The sequence below is a fragment of the Chaetura pelagica genome, unplaced genomic scaffold (assembly GCF_000747805.2).
Source record: "Chaetura pelagica isolate M959 unplaced genomic scaffold, ChaPel_1.0 scaffold3, whole genome shotgun sequence".
In the NCBI taxonomy this organism is placed as follows: domain Eukaryota; kingdom Metazoa; phylum Chordata; class Aves; order Apodiformes; family Apodidae; genus Chaetura; species Chaetura pelagica.
The window spans coordinates 7,898,344-7,916,088 of record NW_009952974.1 but is presented as its reverse complement, the minus strand read 5'-3'; the positions used below and the strand labels follow the sequence as shown (position 1 = coordinate 7,916,088).

The 17,745-nt window shown below is 37.0% G+C and overlaps 1 protein-coding gene across 1 annotated transcript in view; it reads left to right on the top strand.

Moving 5' to 3' along the window:
• Positions 1-17,745, top strand: part of RBMS1 (RNA binding motif, single stranded interacting protein 1) — a 63,384-nt gene that overhangs the window by 10,795 nt on the left and 34,844 nt on the right. Inside the window, exons 2-3 of the mRNA XM_009996088.1 lie at positions 12,955-13,013; positions 15,837-15,928. Of these exons, the coding sequence (XP_009994390.1) occupies positions 12,955-13,013; positions 15,837-15,928 (151 nt within the window). The remainder of the gene's footprint in view (positions 1-12,954; positions 13,014-15,836; positions 15,929-17,745) is intronic.

The following is a 17,745-nucleotide window of genomic DNA, read 5'->3' as shown; positions in this document are numbered from 1 at the left end:
AGAGGACAGAATAAATTTTTATAATTTAATTTTGTAGTCAGGAAGAAATATTTCTGAGGGCAACATTTTCTTGCGCTCATTGGTGTCCTTTCCAAATTTCTGCTTTCTTCAGTGGGACAGAATTTGCAGAAGTTTTAATTGTTCTTCAGGGACTTAACTTGATTTAGTTTTGGAGCTGGGTGACTGCTGTTCTGCCTTCTTCAGGATCTTATACTTGTCTTCTGCTCATGCTTGTGCCAAAGATGTTTGGCAACTCTTGAGCTCTGCTTCTGCAGTGGTGGAGGGAATGTGAGGCTATTTCTCTCAAGTTGCTTTCCTCTAGTGGTAGAGGACAGAATTTGGCTGTGACAACAATCCTTTATTTTTCTGGCAAATGTCTCTGACATTCTTGTTGCTGAGATCATTCTCACTAGGGCTTTCAGAAGAACATCTGACTGAGGCTCAAATTTTCCACCTTCTGCTGTTCTGATCATATAGTATATTATAGGAAAAGGTCTCAGTCCTTTACAATTAATTGCTGCTAGATACTTTTTTTTAACTCAAAGATCTGTGAATTTGTGGTTTGTTCCTTTCATTGTGATTTGGTTTCATGTGCAGGGTGTGGATTCTTTTAATCCCAAGGATAATTTAAGAGAAAAAATAAAAGTATCAGTAAATTACTGCAGTCTGAGTCATACTTGGTCTGTGAGTTTAGTTCCCTGGCCTTCCCACACAGCATTTCCGATATGCAGTGAGCTGAGGATGTGCAGGAAAGACTGTAGAGTGACCTAGATAGTGCTTAACTCTTTACTAATGAGTAGCTTTCTGACATTGGATATAGCCATTACACTTTTAAATTCTTAGTAATTTTCTGTGAAGTAGATGTATCTATTTAATTTTCCTGCTTCTGAGTGCTTTTTTTAATAAATGTTTTCAGATTTCTATTGGGATTTGATTAAAGATCTTGTTTAGGTAAACTGATTGGAAATTTAGTAAATGAAGTGGTTTAGGATCTGAAGCATAGGCATTGAGATTCATCTTTAAGTAGAAGTTTCAGGTTCTTTGATATAGTACTTTATCATTTTTAAGATAAAAGTTTATTCTGCTGCCAGGCAAATAGTTATCCTCGCCTCTGGGTACCCAAAAGCGAAGTCTGTAAAGCCCAGAAATACAAATTCTCTTCCTAGCATATTTGCTAAGAATCTGCTCAAGAAAGGCATTTGGGATACAGAACTAACTTCAGTAACTTTGGGTTTGCCTGTGAGCTTTGCTGTCATGCAGTGAGTGGTTGAATTTTCTTGGCACCGTATCAGAATGTGTTTTTTGAATAGTCCCTTCTGTGGTTGCTGGTGCTCTGGGTTTGTGAAACCCCCATGGCTGCTCCTTTTAAGAAGCTTTGAATCTATCTTTACTCTGCTTAATGTAGGTGCCACCCAAGCTTGTAGTTGATACAGCCAGCTGGAGGATCCCAATTTTCTTTGAGCCTAGTTAACCCAGTCTTGAATCGCCCCTTTGCACAGATGCTCATGGGTTTGGTTTTCCCCGCAAGCCCAGGATTAACCTCCCTTGTGTGTGTGAAGCCCATTGATCAAAGTGATTCGTTAGGCACACCAGCCAGAACGCAGTGTGGGACGCTTAATCTGTCCTTCCATGGCAGCATTTAACATGGTTGTTATACAAAATGTACAGTGGAAATGAGAGTCTGGGGGCACTACATTATTTCAGCCACCTGGGATGTGCTTGATGTGTCATTCTGGTAGTGGGCAATGTGTGGTGACTGCAGGTCTGGCTGCAGCTCAGGGCTAAGTGCAGGCTGAATGTGTGGTGGTTCCAGAAGACTTCAGTCGTACTTGGTTAGCTGTTACAGTGAGGAAATCTGAACGGGTCAATGGTGCTCTTAAAGAAAACGGTATATTTAAGCTACCAAAAGCAAATTTACAGATAAAGATCTATTGCATTCTCTTTGCAAAACTGCAGAAATCAAACTCTGCTTCCTGCTTGCTTCAATCAATATTAAAAAAACTGTCCTAAGCAGTGTGAAACTGAGAAAGTGTCACTGAATATGACCCTGACTTATCAGTCACAAATGTTACGTTTTAGATTTTGTGTTATAGCATGTGATTGCTTATGTATCTAAAAATTTGCAACAGATGGATAGGTTTGTTTTGTTGTGGTTTTTTTTTAATACATAACACTCCTCCGTCCTATCTCGGCACTTAATGCTGCTATAGACATCTTTTCAACAGCCATGCAGTTATAATCAATAATATGTGAGCTGATGTTTCTGCTCAATAACATACAGCCACTTAAATGCCCTTCTGAAGTGTTTTGACCCCTGGAGAGAACTACTTTAGTACAACCATTTTCCCTGTTGAAATGGAGACATTTGCTATTCAGCACAGCTGGGACTTGAGACTAGAGATGCAGATTCAAATAGGGATGAGGTCTACGTGCAGTGCTAGTAAGGGGGCAAGGCCTCTGGAAGGTTTAGCAGTGATTTTGAATAATTTGTCCATTTAGTGCTGTTGTAGTATGATTGACTTTCAGTTACCAGAAGTTAAAGGAGATCAGACTCTAATATTAGTTGTACAGCTTCTTCATATTTAGGTGTTAACTCCAGTATAGAATAGCTATTGAAAGAAGGATGTTACTATGAGTACTTCATAAAGGAAACACAGTTAAAATGCAGTTCAGAGAGAGTGGATGTTGCTTGAATGTATTGGGTTTTTTCTTCTTCTGTCCTCCAGACAGAAAGGGGCAGTCAGCACTTTCCACAACTGAGTGTTAAATTAGTGCAAGATGTGGGTAAGAACAAATAAATATATTTGTATAGAAGGTATTTCAACCCAGCAGGTCAAGTTTTGGATTAATCCTGTGACCTTTGTGTTATCTTAGTATTACAAAAACAGAAGGAAAACATACAAAATATACTGACAGATTTTTAAAAAGTTATCAATGACAGGCATTATTTCAAGGCAAAAAATCTTTCATACAAGATAAATGTGAGAAAAAGCATGATATAATTTTTTGTGTTTGTGTACATGTATATGTATGTACTTATATAGATATAATTTACACAATATGTGTGACAGTTTTTTGTAGTTCAGAATTGACAGATGAGTCAGGGCTTAGGAAATGGGATGTGGTGAAAGTCTTGTCGTACTTTGGCAATTTCCAATCTCATTGTTTTCAAGACTGCCAACATATTCTTCAGGGTGTCATTTATTTAAACTGAGGGTAAAAGAGTTGGTTAGCAACCTTCACTAGAAGTGAAATTATTAGGCAAGAATAAATTAGAGTGGTGATCTGTAAGTATACAGGCTTGTGGCATTAATGGATGTCTGTCTATTTATCCACCTAGGAGGCAGACTCTTGCTAGCTAAGATTGTAGCCAGAATAACACCTTTTGGTTTATACTGTTCTGGGTAATACAGGGGGAAAAAAGTATTGGGAAGTGTTGATAAATAATATTATTTTCCTTTTGCCATGTCCTTAATTCCCTCCCACAAGAAAAAGAAATGGGCTTGGGAAAAGCCCAAATACAGGACAGTACATAATACACTGACAATGACTCAGTTTGGCTTCCTTGGATGGAGGAGCAGGAATAGAAAAAGAAAAGATCTTCAAGTGGAGAGACTAATTTATGCTCCCAAGTTGATGTGTATTGTTTAGCGTAGGGAAGAGAAAGGACTTATAAATTATGAATAACAAGAATGTTGCTCTCATGTCTTCATAGTTTTATTTTTCCAAGCTGTAAGTGTAGGCTCTGCAAAATTGGTGAGGCTGAAATTTGCCAAGATTTATGGTTGGGTATAGAAATACTGCCTTGCTTTCAGATTAAAACAGCTAGCAGTGGTAAATCAATACGTGCACGTCTGCAGACCTGCCATGAGCTTGGCTTATAAATACACATTAGCATTAATCTGGCTTAATTTCTCTTTTCAAATAATTGTCTTGAATAGTGATCATTTCTCAGTATGAGTAAAAGGATAAATGAAATTGCTAGGCTGTAGAAAAAATATTCCAGACTTGTAATGTTCAGAACTTTATTATTTTGCTTGCACATGAAATATGACTTACAAAAAATTTCTGTATCTTTCATGGCTGTATGAAACTGTGCTCTCATTTTTTTAATATTTTTTCTGGGAGCAGGAACTATGATAATTTATTTTCAAAGAATATTGCTTCAGTTTTCACTTTCAGTTGTGTGTAAAATGCCACTTTTTCCAGGGCTTTACTCTTAGCCCAGGCATAATTTGTGTCGATTCTATAGTGTTAGGATAATAGAACAAAAGGTGAGACCATTTGCTTTCTTAAACTAACATGACTTTGTCCCTTCGTCTTGTAGCTGTAGGAAACTGCAAGCCCTTCCTGTATACCTGAACATGCTTGTCAGTAGATGCTCAGGCAATTCCTGAAGAAACTTTAGATTGTCCTTTGTTTTTTGTTTGTTTGGGTTTTTTTAGTAAAAATGAATGTAGTACTAAAAAGTACTAAATTTAACCAAAAATATTAAAATATTTTTTAAATTAATTGTCTCTTTTTGAAAAGTAAGGCTGTTCCATAGTTTGCTCTGCTAAACTGGATACTGAATGATCCTATGAATTATCTTCAGTTTAGTGTCTTAGGTAAAACTTCCTGTTACGATTCCAGTGTTAGTACTTCATATAAATTACACTATACTGTACTAGAAGTAAAATAGCAACAAGTCAATTTCTGAGCCATTCAATCTAATTTATGCACAGCACTTCATATTCCATCCAACTGTAAAATGTTTTTTCCAAGAACAATGCCACATAATTTATAAGAAAAACATGAAGTAGTCTTTCACTAATGTTGGTCATTAAACTCAATAGAATGTTGGCAGGAAACAGCTCTTTTAATGTTGACCAGCATGGTGTTCTTGCAAGCAGGTGTTTGAAAACAGAATGCACCCCTCCAGAGTTCACACCTTTTCTAATACCTCACATACAAATTTTTAGATGGGTAAACAGAAAAATCTCCTGAATATATAGGCAAAAAAGAAGTTATGAAATATTACTTAGCTCTGCTGAACTATTTCATAAATGCTAAAGATTATGATAAATGTAAATGTGAAAGAAAAGACACTTTGGTTATTTCTTTAGTGTTATTTTTGTTTTCTTTTTCTTCAGTTTAGGAAAAAGGAAGCTATAATTGCTTAGACAATGCTTGCACTTCAGAGTGTGTCAAAGAGGCAAATCCGTTTGTGTTTCTGATAGGTTATTTATCCTGCTTAACCTATAAACTGTAAAGTAACAAGGCTACTGAATTGATAGATAGCCTAGCAGATGGTTCAGAGATTATGCTAAATCACCTCAGCTTGTCAGAAGTTAGATTGGGTTACTGCAGGGACAGTGGCTGCTTGAAACACTGAATGGGATAATTTTTCTCTGTTTGTTGCTTGAAATTCCATTTTTTCTTCACAGCGTGTGACATCTTGTGTCTTTACGGTCAAAACAGATATGTAATCAACAAATTTAGGACCAGCATGCTAGTATCTTGGCTTTTAAAAGAATCATCAGGATGATGAGAAACTTTAGATATCTATGAAATATGAAAGCTAATCTCCTGGGCAGGGCAAGAGGTTGGCTCTGCCACTTCTGCAACTGTTGCTCTCTGCTTTTTCAGTATCTGGAGCTGTTGCTTTGGTCTTTCCCTGTCATTAAGTTGGGCATTATCATCTTGCTAGCCTATGAAAGATTAAATGGAAATCGTGTTGCAACTGAGCAAGGATAAACCAAGATTCAGGGCTTTGAAAATAAAAACCATCACCCTGAAGAGTGGGTGATGGCTAATCACAGTTCTGCCAAATATCTGTATTCACGTCCTCAGTGGAGCAACTGGGGCCTCAGATGCCCAATAACTTGCCAGACCCTAGAATAGAAGTTATAGGTTCACCCTCCAGAATTTGTCTTTTTTTTTTTTTTTTTTTCCTTTTAAATTAACAAATACCTCCAAAAGTAAACCCGAAGGTAAAGATTTTCTACTTAGGTTTTTTAAATCTCTCATTTTAATTTTTTTTTTTTTTCTCAAAGTAGCATCGGTTGAATTCTTCTCGTGGCCTGCCAGGGAGCAATATGAGAGCCTTTGATTTTTATTTTCTTTCTTCAGGATTGTATCATCCTAGTACTAAAGAATAACTGCTTTTTTTTTCACATATTGTGAACCTTATAAAGTAACAAAATAAACGTGCCGTATGTGTTGATTTAAGATTGATGGAGAAAACACCTCTGCTGGGAACTGCTGGAATTATGTTGGTTTAGTAAAGCCACATTAGGAATGCTGTTTTAGTGTCAGCTGTAATATGTCTTAAGCAATTAAATGCCCAGAGATACGAAAAAAAGCAATTTACCTCAGTTGTGCTAGATGACAGGGCACTGTACAGTAGGTCGTGTCTTTAAGATAATCAATTTGTTGTGTGAAAAAGAGCATACTAATTGAAAAGCCTTTGCAAAATGTCATGAAGATAGCTATAGGATGCTAATAGGACTTTTTCCCCTTGACTTTGAGCCAGCTTCTAAGGAATCGACAGAGATTATTTACATCTCCACAGAGCCTAAGGAAGCAAACATTTCCTGATTCTAAAAACATTTCTTCCCTATCCTCACAGCTCATCCTCAGCTAAACCAGGAAATAACTACTTTTGAGAAAAACAAAGTGGATAGCTGAAAAGTAATAATCTCAAAAATCTTCCTGTGTGTCACTTTCCTATGTACTCTCAATTCCTGGTTCTTTTTAGCTGTTGAGTGGTTACATTTGTGTAGAGCCTGTACACTATAAGCCAAATCTGTATTTATGAAATACTGCTTTTTATCTGTTAAAATTATTATTGTCTAGGAAACCAAGAAGACATTTGTTCACACTTCACCAAGTTGTGTATATCCTTTATGCTGAGCATCTGCTCTCCTAAGGACTGATGACTGTAGGAGCTGATACTTTACCTGATTTTTTGTGTGTTTTTGCTACTCTCGATTCTCAGTGAAATCGGGAATTGTAACTTACTGAACCTGAAGAAAAGATCGATTGTAACCAAAGCAATATCAGTTTGTACTAGTATTGGTGCTGCATCTGTAATGCTGATGATATATGCTTTTATACACTGATTCTTATTGTAAGCAAAAATACCCCAAATTTAAATGAAGAATTAAAGGTGGAGAGGTTTTGAAGAAAGCTTGCTTGATCTTGTAAAGCATTTACCACAGTATATAAGATTACTGAATTGTCAGTAGAGCTAAAGATCTGTGGGATTTGGGTTGGCGCTTTTTTTTGGTGTAGAGATCCTAACGCAAAAATAGTCTCACATTAATGAGACAAAATGTAATTTTAGTAATTTTGTAAAGACAATCAAAACAGCAGTTAGCTTCCATAATAATGCATTATAATTTATTTTGAGGTATTATTTATCTCCAGTGAAATAATAGCAGTAAAATATAACAATAATAATAGCATTAAAAAATATAAAAGGGGACTGCTTGCATATTTGCATGTTTTGAAAATACCATCTTTCTTTCTGAAGTACCAGAGAGTCAAAGGGACAATTAATAAAAAAGGAACTAGCTTTGTGTCAAATCCACATGACTGTTTGATAGAATCTCATCAAAGCAATGCTCTGACTTTAATTTAGGTTCACAAGGAAGTCCTGTTTTGCACATAGTGAAAAATATGATCCAGTGTCTGAAACAGGCCACATTTGGCAGAGCTGATTAACCCAGTGCTTGAGTTTCTCAAGCTGGTATAGGAGGTTTTGCTATCCCAAGCAAATTATCCCAATTTATATCAATTTCAAAACACAACTTGTACTAAGATGGATTATGCATACCCATTAACTGCAAATGGAAGAAAAATATCACTGCGACTTTTATATGTTTAGTGATGCACTAAAACTTACTGGCCCAACTGTCGGTGCTAGTTTGTTGTTAAGTTCTGGTAGCAAATCTTTAGGTTCATGATGGCCATAAAGCAACTAAGTGAATCCAAAGAGTTTCTCTAAGAACAGTATGTCTTCCAACAACAGAAAACAAAGTACGGACAAAATGTTCTCGGCAATGTCTCCTTCTACACTAGGACATAGATGTGGTGAAGAAGAATTTAAAAATGGAAACCATATGGTTTGATTCAGTTCTCCAAATTCAGTACTCGGCTGGATTGAATAAATTTATCAAGTTTTTGTAGGAGAATATTTACCTACCATTAAATGGCAGCATCAGAATAGGCTATCACAAGGACTTGCAGTATTGTATTAATAATTATTTTCTGAAATTTCTTTTACTGGGAAATGAAAAATTTGATACATGGAGAAACAAAAACTCCCTTTGTTTATCTAAGCTTAATAGGGAGCAAGAGCTTAAGTTCAGTACACTACTTTCCCAAGACGCAGCAGAGAGAGGGAGGTATGAGAGCCAGATAAAACCTTCTGTGCTGCTCCAAGGTATTTTTTTGGATCCAGGATAAAAGATTGCTGGGGCTGATTATCTTCCCTTTGCTATGCTTCTGGCTTAGAAGTGCCCTGAACACTTGGAAGAGCACTGAGGCATGGGAGCCAGCTGTACCAAGCAAGCTCTTGCTGACAGCTCCCTTGACTTTTCCTTTGTTACAGAGAATTTTCTTTGCTCCTTTTTGCACTAGGTGGTGTAGAGAAGCTGAGAAACTGCAGCATAGGTGAGGCCTTCCCTTGAAATGCTCAGGTCTCTCCACTTCAGGTCTCATTGAGATGAAGGGGTTGAGCTTCCACATACTCAGGAGTTGTATTAGACTTTGATGGAGACTTGGCTATTGATTGTCATGTAAATGTTTTGAGTCACAGTGTTCAAAATAGAATGCCCTGTGTTCGGGGAGGTGAGGATACGGTCTTAGAAGCTGCACATCACTGATTTGCAGAAGTCACTGTTCATTGCACGTTGCATGCATTTATTTAGGATCATACTGATATTATTCCCATTATTCCAACCAGGAATCCCCTGCATTTAGAGTGCCTGCAAGGCACCCAGTGACCATGTTGTGCACTGAGTAAGGCCGTGTTTGAATAAAAATAGTTAGTTTCGTCTTTTTTTAAAAGCTGATTTACAGACTAAACATCCCCACCTGTGTGTTCTTTTTAGTTTTGTAATTAATATGCAGGAATTGTGTTGGAAATATTTGCTTTACCCATTCTGTTCTAGTTATTTACCCTACTCTAAGGTAGGGTTTGTTTTGATATGAATCAATTCAGCAACTGCAGTCTGTTTTAGGATTAACTGATCTGCTCTCCCACACAGACCCTTGCTGGATCTGCCTCTTTGTTGTGCTCTCTTGTCTTTGGGTCACATGGAGAGAATATTGGCTCCTTAATGACAATTTTTATGTTCAACCAGGTTCTCTTTCATTTCACAACCTTAGAGTGAGTTCATGTACTCAGAGCCACTTACAAGTTATGAAATCCACGCCTGGTTTTACCACATGATTCCAGCTCTTAGAAATAAAGAGCATTCCATGAAGGGCAGTGATAAGATGCAAAGTTGTAAAAATTAATCTAGAATAAACACAGAAGATATGCAGGATTGTTTCTGCATAGCAGAGGAATTCTGACAGCACTACAGTAACGCAAGGGATAACAGCAGGATCTCTAGGAATGCTCTTTTTACAGCTGGGCTGGACTTGGACAAAGAGAGAGCACTGGTCATCTTCAAAGCAAGGTTCTGTACAGTTCAGAATGGAGGACATGAGCAGCTCTAAAAGGCAAGGACTTTCCACAGTTGCAGAGATACTTCTGGCATGTTAGTGTCCAAATCAGTTGGGTGGTAGAGAAACACTTCACAGCACAAGTTGGGAGACAGTTCGCAAGTACCACAAAGGGAAGCCCTGTGATCTTGGTGGCATGAGGTATATTAGTCTAAGCTGTTGTGGACAAAGATTTGAACAATTCATTCCAGACAAGCTCTGTTGAGCTTCTCACTCTTATTTTACCTCCTCTAATGCACACACAGATAAATTCTTTCAACACTCAAAGTAGCACCTGTGGCAGAGACTTCAAGCTACTTCGTTCTCCATTCTTTGTCATGCTCATGATGTCATCTTACCACCCTCACATTTGCAGGTATGTTCATTATAGTAGCAGATGTACAAAGGGAGCTTTGTGAGGAATGAAGATCTTCAGGCAAGACCTAACATCATAGACATCTTTGGAAACCCAAGTTTTTTCTTGCTTGCTGTATTCCTTTTTGTAAGCAGGCAATACATATTAGTGTCATGACTGATATGTTTTATAGCTCATTGATTTCTGGGGTCTTGATTGCATTTGCACCCAACAAATAGGCAGTGGAAATCAGGAGCCTCTGTTAACGGCAGTATTAGGACTGCAGAATTCAGGAGGAAGGAAGTAGGTTTTCATAATGGTCATCATTTGAAGAAAGCACTTAGGAGGAACTGCAAGGAGTAATTTCCCCTGGTATCAGACCACATGGTGGGAGCAAGAAGGGATGTATCCATCTGCCCAGGCTTGGGTGGGGTAAGCTGCATTTCTGTGTTTCATGGTGTGAGCAGAGAGCTCATGCTTGGGAGGAGTATTCACAGGGGAAACGGTAGGAGAAATCCCTGTGATAGCTGCTATTGTTATATTGGTTCTTTGAGTCATTCCTAGACTGACACTGGTCTTGGCAGTCTTCCATGGCAGCTGGTTCTTTGCAGGAGCTGTGCTATCTAGGACAGTGAATTAAATCACTAGTGATCTTGCACGTTGGAAGACAGTCCATGAAATGGCTGTAAAGAACAGACATCTGTTTGTGGGCTAGTGTGTGTCAGCATCTGTGAGCCAGTGTACTCCACAGCCAGCCCCTGACCCCCCTCTGTGACCAGACTGGCTGGGGGTTGCAGTTACCTTGCTTACTTAGTTAGCCAGGGCTGTGGTTTGTCACCACCACCACTTTTCACAGTTCAAACAACTGGAACAGTAGAAGGGACAAGATCATCCTTCAGGGATGTTTTCCCCACAGAAGGTTGTGTGTCTCTTTAAGAAGCTTAGGAAAGCTGATCTGGTATGGAGAATGCTGCCTGTCAAATGTAATGCTGGGTGCAAGTGACTTGGGACACAGGAGCTTAGTGGATCTAGAAGGACAATGTTTCTGAGCAGTTTGTTTCTCTCATTTGTGAAATATACATTTTCTCTGCACTCTGAAAAATTCTTCAGAAAGTTTCAGACATTTTGACTTGCAGGATATGAAGCTTTCTAAGCAGAATGGCACATTTGGAAAATCAGTAGCACTGGTAAGGAAGTACCTGTTCCAACTGTTAGGCACAATTTCTATTGCTTGCTTAGACATTTTTAGGCTAAAGATTGATAGTTCTATTTTATATCAGTGTAGAGGCTCACAATTTTGGATACAATAAGGAAACCAGTGTCTAGTGGTTAGTGTCATAGGTCTACCTCCTTACAACTATTTGAAGCCATGAAATAACTCAGTGAAGAAACAGAAGGTGCTTGAAAGCAGTCACAAAGAGTAATGACTACACTGAAACATGATTTAAATGTTTGTAGTGGGAAAGTACTTTACAAATAGTCTTCATCCTTGACAACTATCACTGCACCAGTGAGCAGTTATTAGAGTACTCTTAACTAAGCTTAACTTCATTTTATTTGGCTTCTTATATTTTTTAATGAACTTACAACACTAATCCAGCTGCTGCAGAAATTTAGTTGTCTTTTGAAATAATATTTTTTTGAAATGATAGTCTGTTGAAGTTATATGTAACAGGTGAGCTGGCAAAACTTCATTATTCCCCAAATTCCACTTTCTTGTGTTAGTAACATTTCTCATAACTTCCAGTTCATTTTGTGTTTTTGCACAATTACGAGGTACCTCTTAGCACACAGTTCTTAGGTATACCTGTTAATGCAGTGAGCTACATTATTTTCTCATATAAAAACAAACTCTTGTTACATTGTTTCTCTATTGTGTACTCTCAGAACTGTCTCAAATATATTTCACGACCAAACAGAGGAGCTTGTGGTAGGGAACCAGGGAAACCTGTGCTTCATTTCCCATTCTGCTGCTGATTTGCTGTCTGACTACAGGCCTAAAAATTGAAGCTGGGATTTGACTTTCAAGGAAAATTGCAAATTTTCATCAGCATTTGATCAAAAAAACTAATACTGATAAACTTTGCCAAGCACTTCAGAAACAGCAATTGCTCCTATAGCTGGGATTTCTCTCTGCCTGTTTCCTGAGCTTAAGTGCTCTTAGATCTCTGGGTGCTCACCTTTGCACTGTGTAACAGATTGGCAGCTCAACTGCCTGGTTACTGAGAAACTAAGGAACAGGCAGTGGGTGTGGGTTTTTTGTTTGGTTTGGGGGTTTTTTTGTTTGTTTGTTTTTTAAAAGAAAATAAAGAAAATTGCAACTTTCCTGAGGGTTGTTTCTGTTTTTAGTTGAAATTGTTTACATTTAAATTTTCCACCTTAAAAATACAGGAAATTCTTTGCTACCTTTACCGATCAACTTTTATAAATGACTCGTACTTGTCACCTTCTAGAACAGAGTTTTTAATCTTTTTTTCAGTGTGAAGAGAGAGCTACATTTTTACCTTTTTTTTTTTTCTTCATACCGTGTTAGTTATCAAGCCTAGCACTGACAAGACGGTTTGTCTGCTTTGTCTGGTATATATTCTAAGAGAATCCAAGCTTATGTCTAAAATGTGGTTTCTTACATGTTACAGGATTTTAACTGTCTTCTATTCTTTTCTGTAAAGCACCTTTCCTGTCTTGTGATTCTGCAGTGCCACTGAGAACATGGGGAGAACAGAATAAGATCATGCTTGAAATTGTTGATCTTTTTTGTCACTTCTATCTACATAAGAGTTTTCATGGTATAATTATACAATCTAAAAGTAATGGGTAATAGGATATAAAATAATGTGGATTGAGTATCTGTTGTAATAGGATATGTTTTCTCATTTTCCTTACATATCTATAATTCATTTTAGGTATGGGAAAATCGTATCAACGAAGGCTATTTTGGATAAGACAACAAACAAATGCAAGGGTATGTATGCTTGCCTTTATGCCACATTCACCTGAAAGTCCTAATTTATTCTATAAAATATGCTCACGCTGAGCATCAAAAGTGCTTTCAGCAGGTTTTTTTTTTAACATTCTTATTCCTAAACTAGTCTTACTCTAGCCCACAATCACTGTAGTCAATACATTTGTTTCCAGTGGAGCTGGCAGGCAGCCTGTGGAAGTCGTGCAGCCAAGCTGGAGTGAAGCTGACATGCACAGGGCTGGCTGGCAGTTTGCCTCTGTTTTAAAAAGAAATATGGGAGTTAAAAGCAGCTTTCCTCCTTTTGCCTGGAGAAACTAAGGAGGCTTACAGAAGATTATTCAACTGTACTAAGCATCTGAAAAAATTATATATTGTGGAAATCAGCTCCATTGATTAGAGTAGTTTAAAGCAGCACTTAATTACATGTTCCACTCCTCTAATTGTGTTTTGTTATATGCTGCTGAATGTATTGGGAGCAAAAAGAGGGTTCATTTTCACCAGAGTAATTGCAGCTGGAAAAAAATATTAGAAGTCCTTTAGATAAGCTGGATACACCAGTTCACTGATTTTCATCACTCATTGCAATTGCAATTAAAATGAGATCATATTCCAGCAATGTGCATGGTGGGGGAAGGTGTGGTAGCAGACACTGAAATACCAGATTTCAGACTTTCATTTTTACAATTAAGAGGATAATTTCTAAGCAAAGTGAAGCATTAAGTCAGCTGATTTAGCAATGGTAATAAGCGTAAAGCTCATGAATGAGCGTAAAGCTGATAGGCAGAGGCAGGAGGGGAGAGTTCATCATTAATCAAGATGCAGTTTTTGTGCAGAACTTGGAAGCAGTGCAGGGGCTTCTTAGTTCCCCATTTAAGCAATTAAAGGGGTGCTGACAGTTCAGATACAGAAATGTCTAGATTTATTTTTTTTCCAAGCTTGTATGCAGATGTCATCTGCATGTATTTTGACTAGGAAAGAGCAGATGCCCTTTTCAATTGATTTAATTCATTAATAGCTGTGACAGCACTTAACTGATTTATTCTGTCCATTCCCCAGTTCCTGAAGACTTCAGTAGCTCTGTCAATGATACAGAAATTCTCACATTAATATTTTAAGAAATCTAAGCTGACTTTTCTAATTTAGATGTTAAATCTTGCTGGTGAAAAGGGGTATTGTAACAATACACAGCAATGTGAGGCTGCAGAGAAGTTCACTGCATGTCACTGAAATTGCAGTAAAAGCATAAGTAGGCAGAATGCAGACCTCTAACTGGAATGTAACCAAAAGGTTGACAGTGTCTCTGGCTCTTGCCAAAAAAATCACACCATGGTATTTAAACTAACTGGGGCAACAAGTAATCGAGTTACATTTGATCTAGAAGATGACAAAGCCAGCTTTGATGGCATCCTGGGTGTTAGTATGTAACTTCGTCCAATGTTCACCCTGCAGTGTGGTGGTGTTGATAACCTGGGCTGTCTTGGGTATGAAAAGCTAGTTTGGGGTATGGAAAGCTAGTTTTGCCTTGGCAGCACAAAACTTGATATGAGCTAATTCACTCTGTTTCATGTCAAGATTTAACAGTCCACAACACCACATATTACACAGAACAATATGCTGCTTTCTTTGGCTTCTTGGCAAGTTAAATAAGCTTACACTGATGTACAAGGCTGCTTGAGCTGTTTTTTTCTAAATTAAGGACTTTAAAGCTGATTCAGTTATATCTTTATGCAACCTTTTTTGTGCTCAGCATAGACATACTGTAAGATATTACTACTACTTTCTGAAGAAATATTTCAATTTTCTACTCCTCTAGAGCTTTTTTAAATTGTTGAGGGTTTTTTATTTTAACCCAACTTAGACATTGGAGAGGGATTTCTTTAATATTTGAGGCCATTCACTGGGAAGTAGAGAGGCTGAAAAATGCAGAGTGATGTTTGCAATTTTACATCTAGGGGAAGCAGCTTCCAAACTCTGCCTGCCTTTTTGTGAGGCTGGAGCATCCAGCTCCCAGGTTGCATTAAAAATCCCAGGCTATAAGATCATTGTCTGTAAAGTCTAAGGAATATTGCTGTTCAGATGTTCTGGAATGCATTAACTGTATATTGTTGTGCAGAATAAAAAAAAAAATACTGCAAATCTAGGTTTACTGTAACATTTGAAGATTGCGTGATATGGTACAGAAAATGCTTTTAGGATAATTTTTTACATTCTGGTTTCAGTAACAAGAATGGGGAAACCTCACTTGAATTCACAGAAGCTGAGTTTTCACACGTATTAAATTTAACTGTATTTTTATGTATATATAATTAAGTATGTAGTTCAACAAAAATTGGGTTATCATGCAGTAGATAATGCATCTTTTAGACTGAGTTACTCTCCCAGTTTTGAGTAAATGATGTGTAACTTAAAGGCTTATTGGTCACTTATTCAAACTGGACTAAGAATTTAGTTTAGAAAAATTAAAAGATTATGCTTTACTCAGTGATCACTCTGAAATAAACCAATAATGTCACATTCGCTCTTAGAAGATCTGTACCAGATAACACAAAGCAAAGCACCATACTGCTTGATACCAATTTGGAGAAAAATCCTGATAATGAATGGGCATGGAAATTGATGTGTTCCATGAGAGTAGGTCCCCACCACTTCAAGGTTGAAGGACTTTGGTAGATTGTTTTTTGGGGTCTACATGAAGAACTTCAGAGTTCAAATTTGTCCTCTTCACCAGCAAGAAAATTGTATTAAATAACTGTTCTAATTATAAGAACTGTTTGCTTATAAGATGGCTCCTGTCTCATTAAGGAAATATGTTTTATATTTCAGGATACGGTTTTGTTGACTTTGACAGCCCAGCAGCTGCTCAGAAGGCAGTTTCTGCTTTAAAGGCCAGTGGAGTCCAAGCACAGATGGCAAAGGTGAGTTAAAATAACTGGCTAATTCTTACAATGGGTCATGAAGATGATCACTCTTACACATTCGCAAAGCATTGGCTATATGACTTTTCACATTGCAGACACTTTACAGAGAGCAAAGTCCTCAAGCCACATGATATATTAAGGTGACAAAATAGGGGCTTTCTGCTGTCTCCCACATCCTCTCATCTAATGAAATAAACATTTGTAGTATGGTAAATTCTCCAAATGGATCTGGTTAGATTTATTGGCTTATTTATGATACTTGTTTTCCTTTGGCTTCATTAAAAGAAAGATTAGCAATAAATTGTAAGACCTACAGCAGGATTAATGGTTTAAATACAACATGGTAATTCCTGGAACAAGTCAATAGCTGAAATAGTTGACAGCACAAAGATTTCAGTGGTTTTATATATTGCCTGCTTGTCGTTACTGAGGTTAGCAGCCTTGCAATTTGTGGATGAATTTTTAAGCACAGCATGGCAAAATGTAACCTTGTGACTTTGACTTCAGCCTTTCTAGTATATTTTCTGTTAGCCTAAGTGAAATTTAAATCTGAGCATTCATTATAGATGTCTTGAAATTCTTAGGCAACTCTTTGATAATGTATTTCTTCATCAGTGCAAATGTGGGCATTATTAAAAAGAAAGAAATATGGTCTTTCTTCTCTTATTTTTTACTGATCTTTGCCTTTCAATCAGGTTATTAGCCAAAAGTGATCTTAGTATAAGTTTCTCAAATCTATAAAATCAGGGAGCCGAGACTTTAGGAAGGGTTTTGTCATGCATTCTTGTTAGGTCAGGTGGCCTGGTACCAATAGAGTGCCATAAACACCACTACAAATTTATTAAATAAAGAAATATTACCAACATAATGGATTCATAGAATTTGTGTACATCTTAAAGTATTTTTTTAATCTTGAAAATTATGTTCTAATTAAAAAAAAAAAAAAAAAAAAAGAATCCAGTAATTAAATAGTACTCTCAGAGGCTTTTTTAATAAAGGAGTCTGCTGCAGATCTAACAAATCTTTTCTACTTATCCGTTAGGTACAGATTTTTTTCAGATGAGATATTTTCCGCAGCTTCTCAGCTGAGGAGAACAGTTAAGCTAACAACATAAAATGTCTTTGGATGGATTCCAGGGCAACAAAATGGAAACCATATGTTTCATGCTTAATGCATGTTTCATTGCAGCCATGACACAAACATACATGCTTACTGGAAAACACTTGTTCTTGTGGTTTTTGTGTTTTGTTTTGTTTTGTTTTTTTATAACATTTTATGTGTGCTTATTAAAGACCTTTTTAATTAATCTTTAGTTTTAGGTAATAATTTAAAAATATTCACCAGATTTTTCAAAGCATCTGTCTGCCATCTTATGGATATGCTATCCAGGTAGGAGAGGAGAAAAGAGAATGTGAAGTCATGGAAATTAATTTTGCTAATGAGTTTTGACATCTAATTTAATTGTCTTCTTGAGTAGATGGTGAAGCTCTAATAATTCACTATAGTAATCTAATAATTTCTTAATTTTCCCCATAGTATATTTTTCTGACTGTTTCTCTGGCAATTAGTTGCAATATTGCTAATATTTCTTTCTATTAGCATTAATGAAAAGATGTACACCATAATACCTGACAGATTTGATTGATTTTTCAGACACTCTGTGTGTGTCAAGTCTGGTGACCTGTCAGAAATGTGTAACTAAGTATGCATTAGAGTGAAACTTGTTTTTCAGCTTCTTAACATGGAGAGAGTGTTTGAATTATAAAAAAAAAAAAAAAAAAAAAAAAAAAACAAGCCAAACCACAAGAAAACA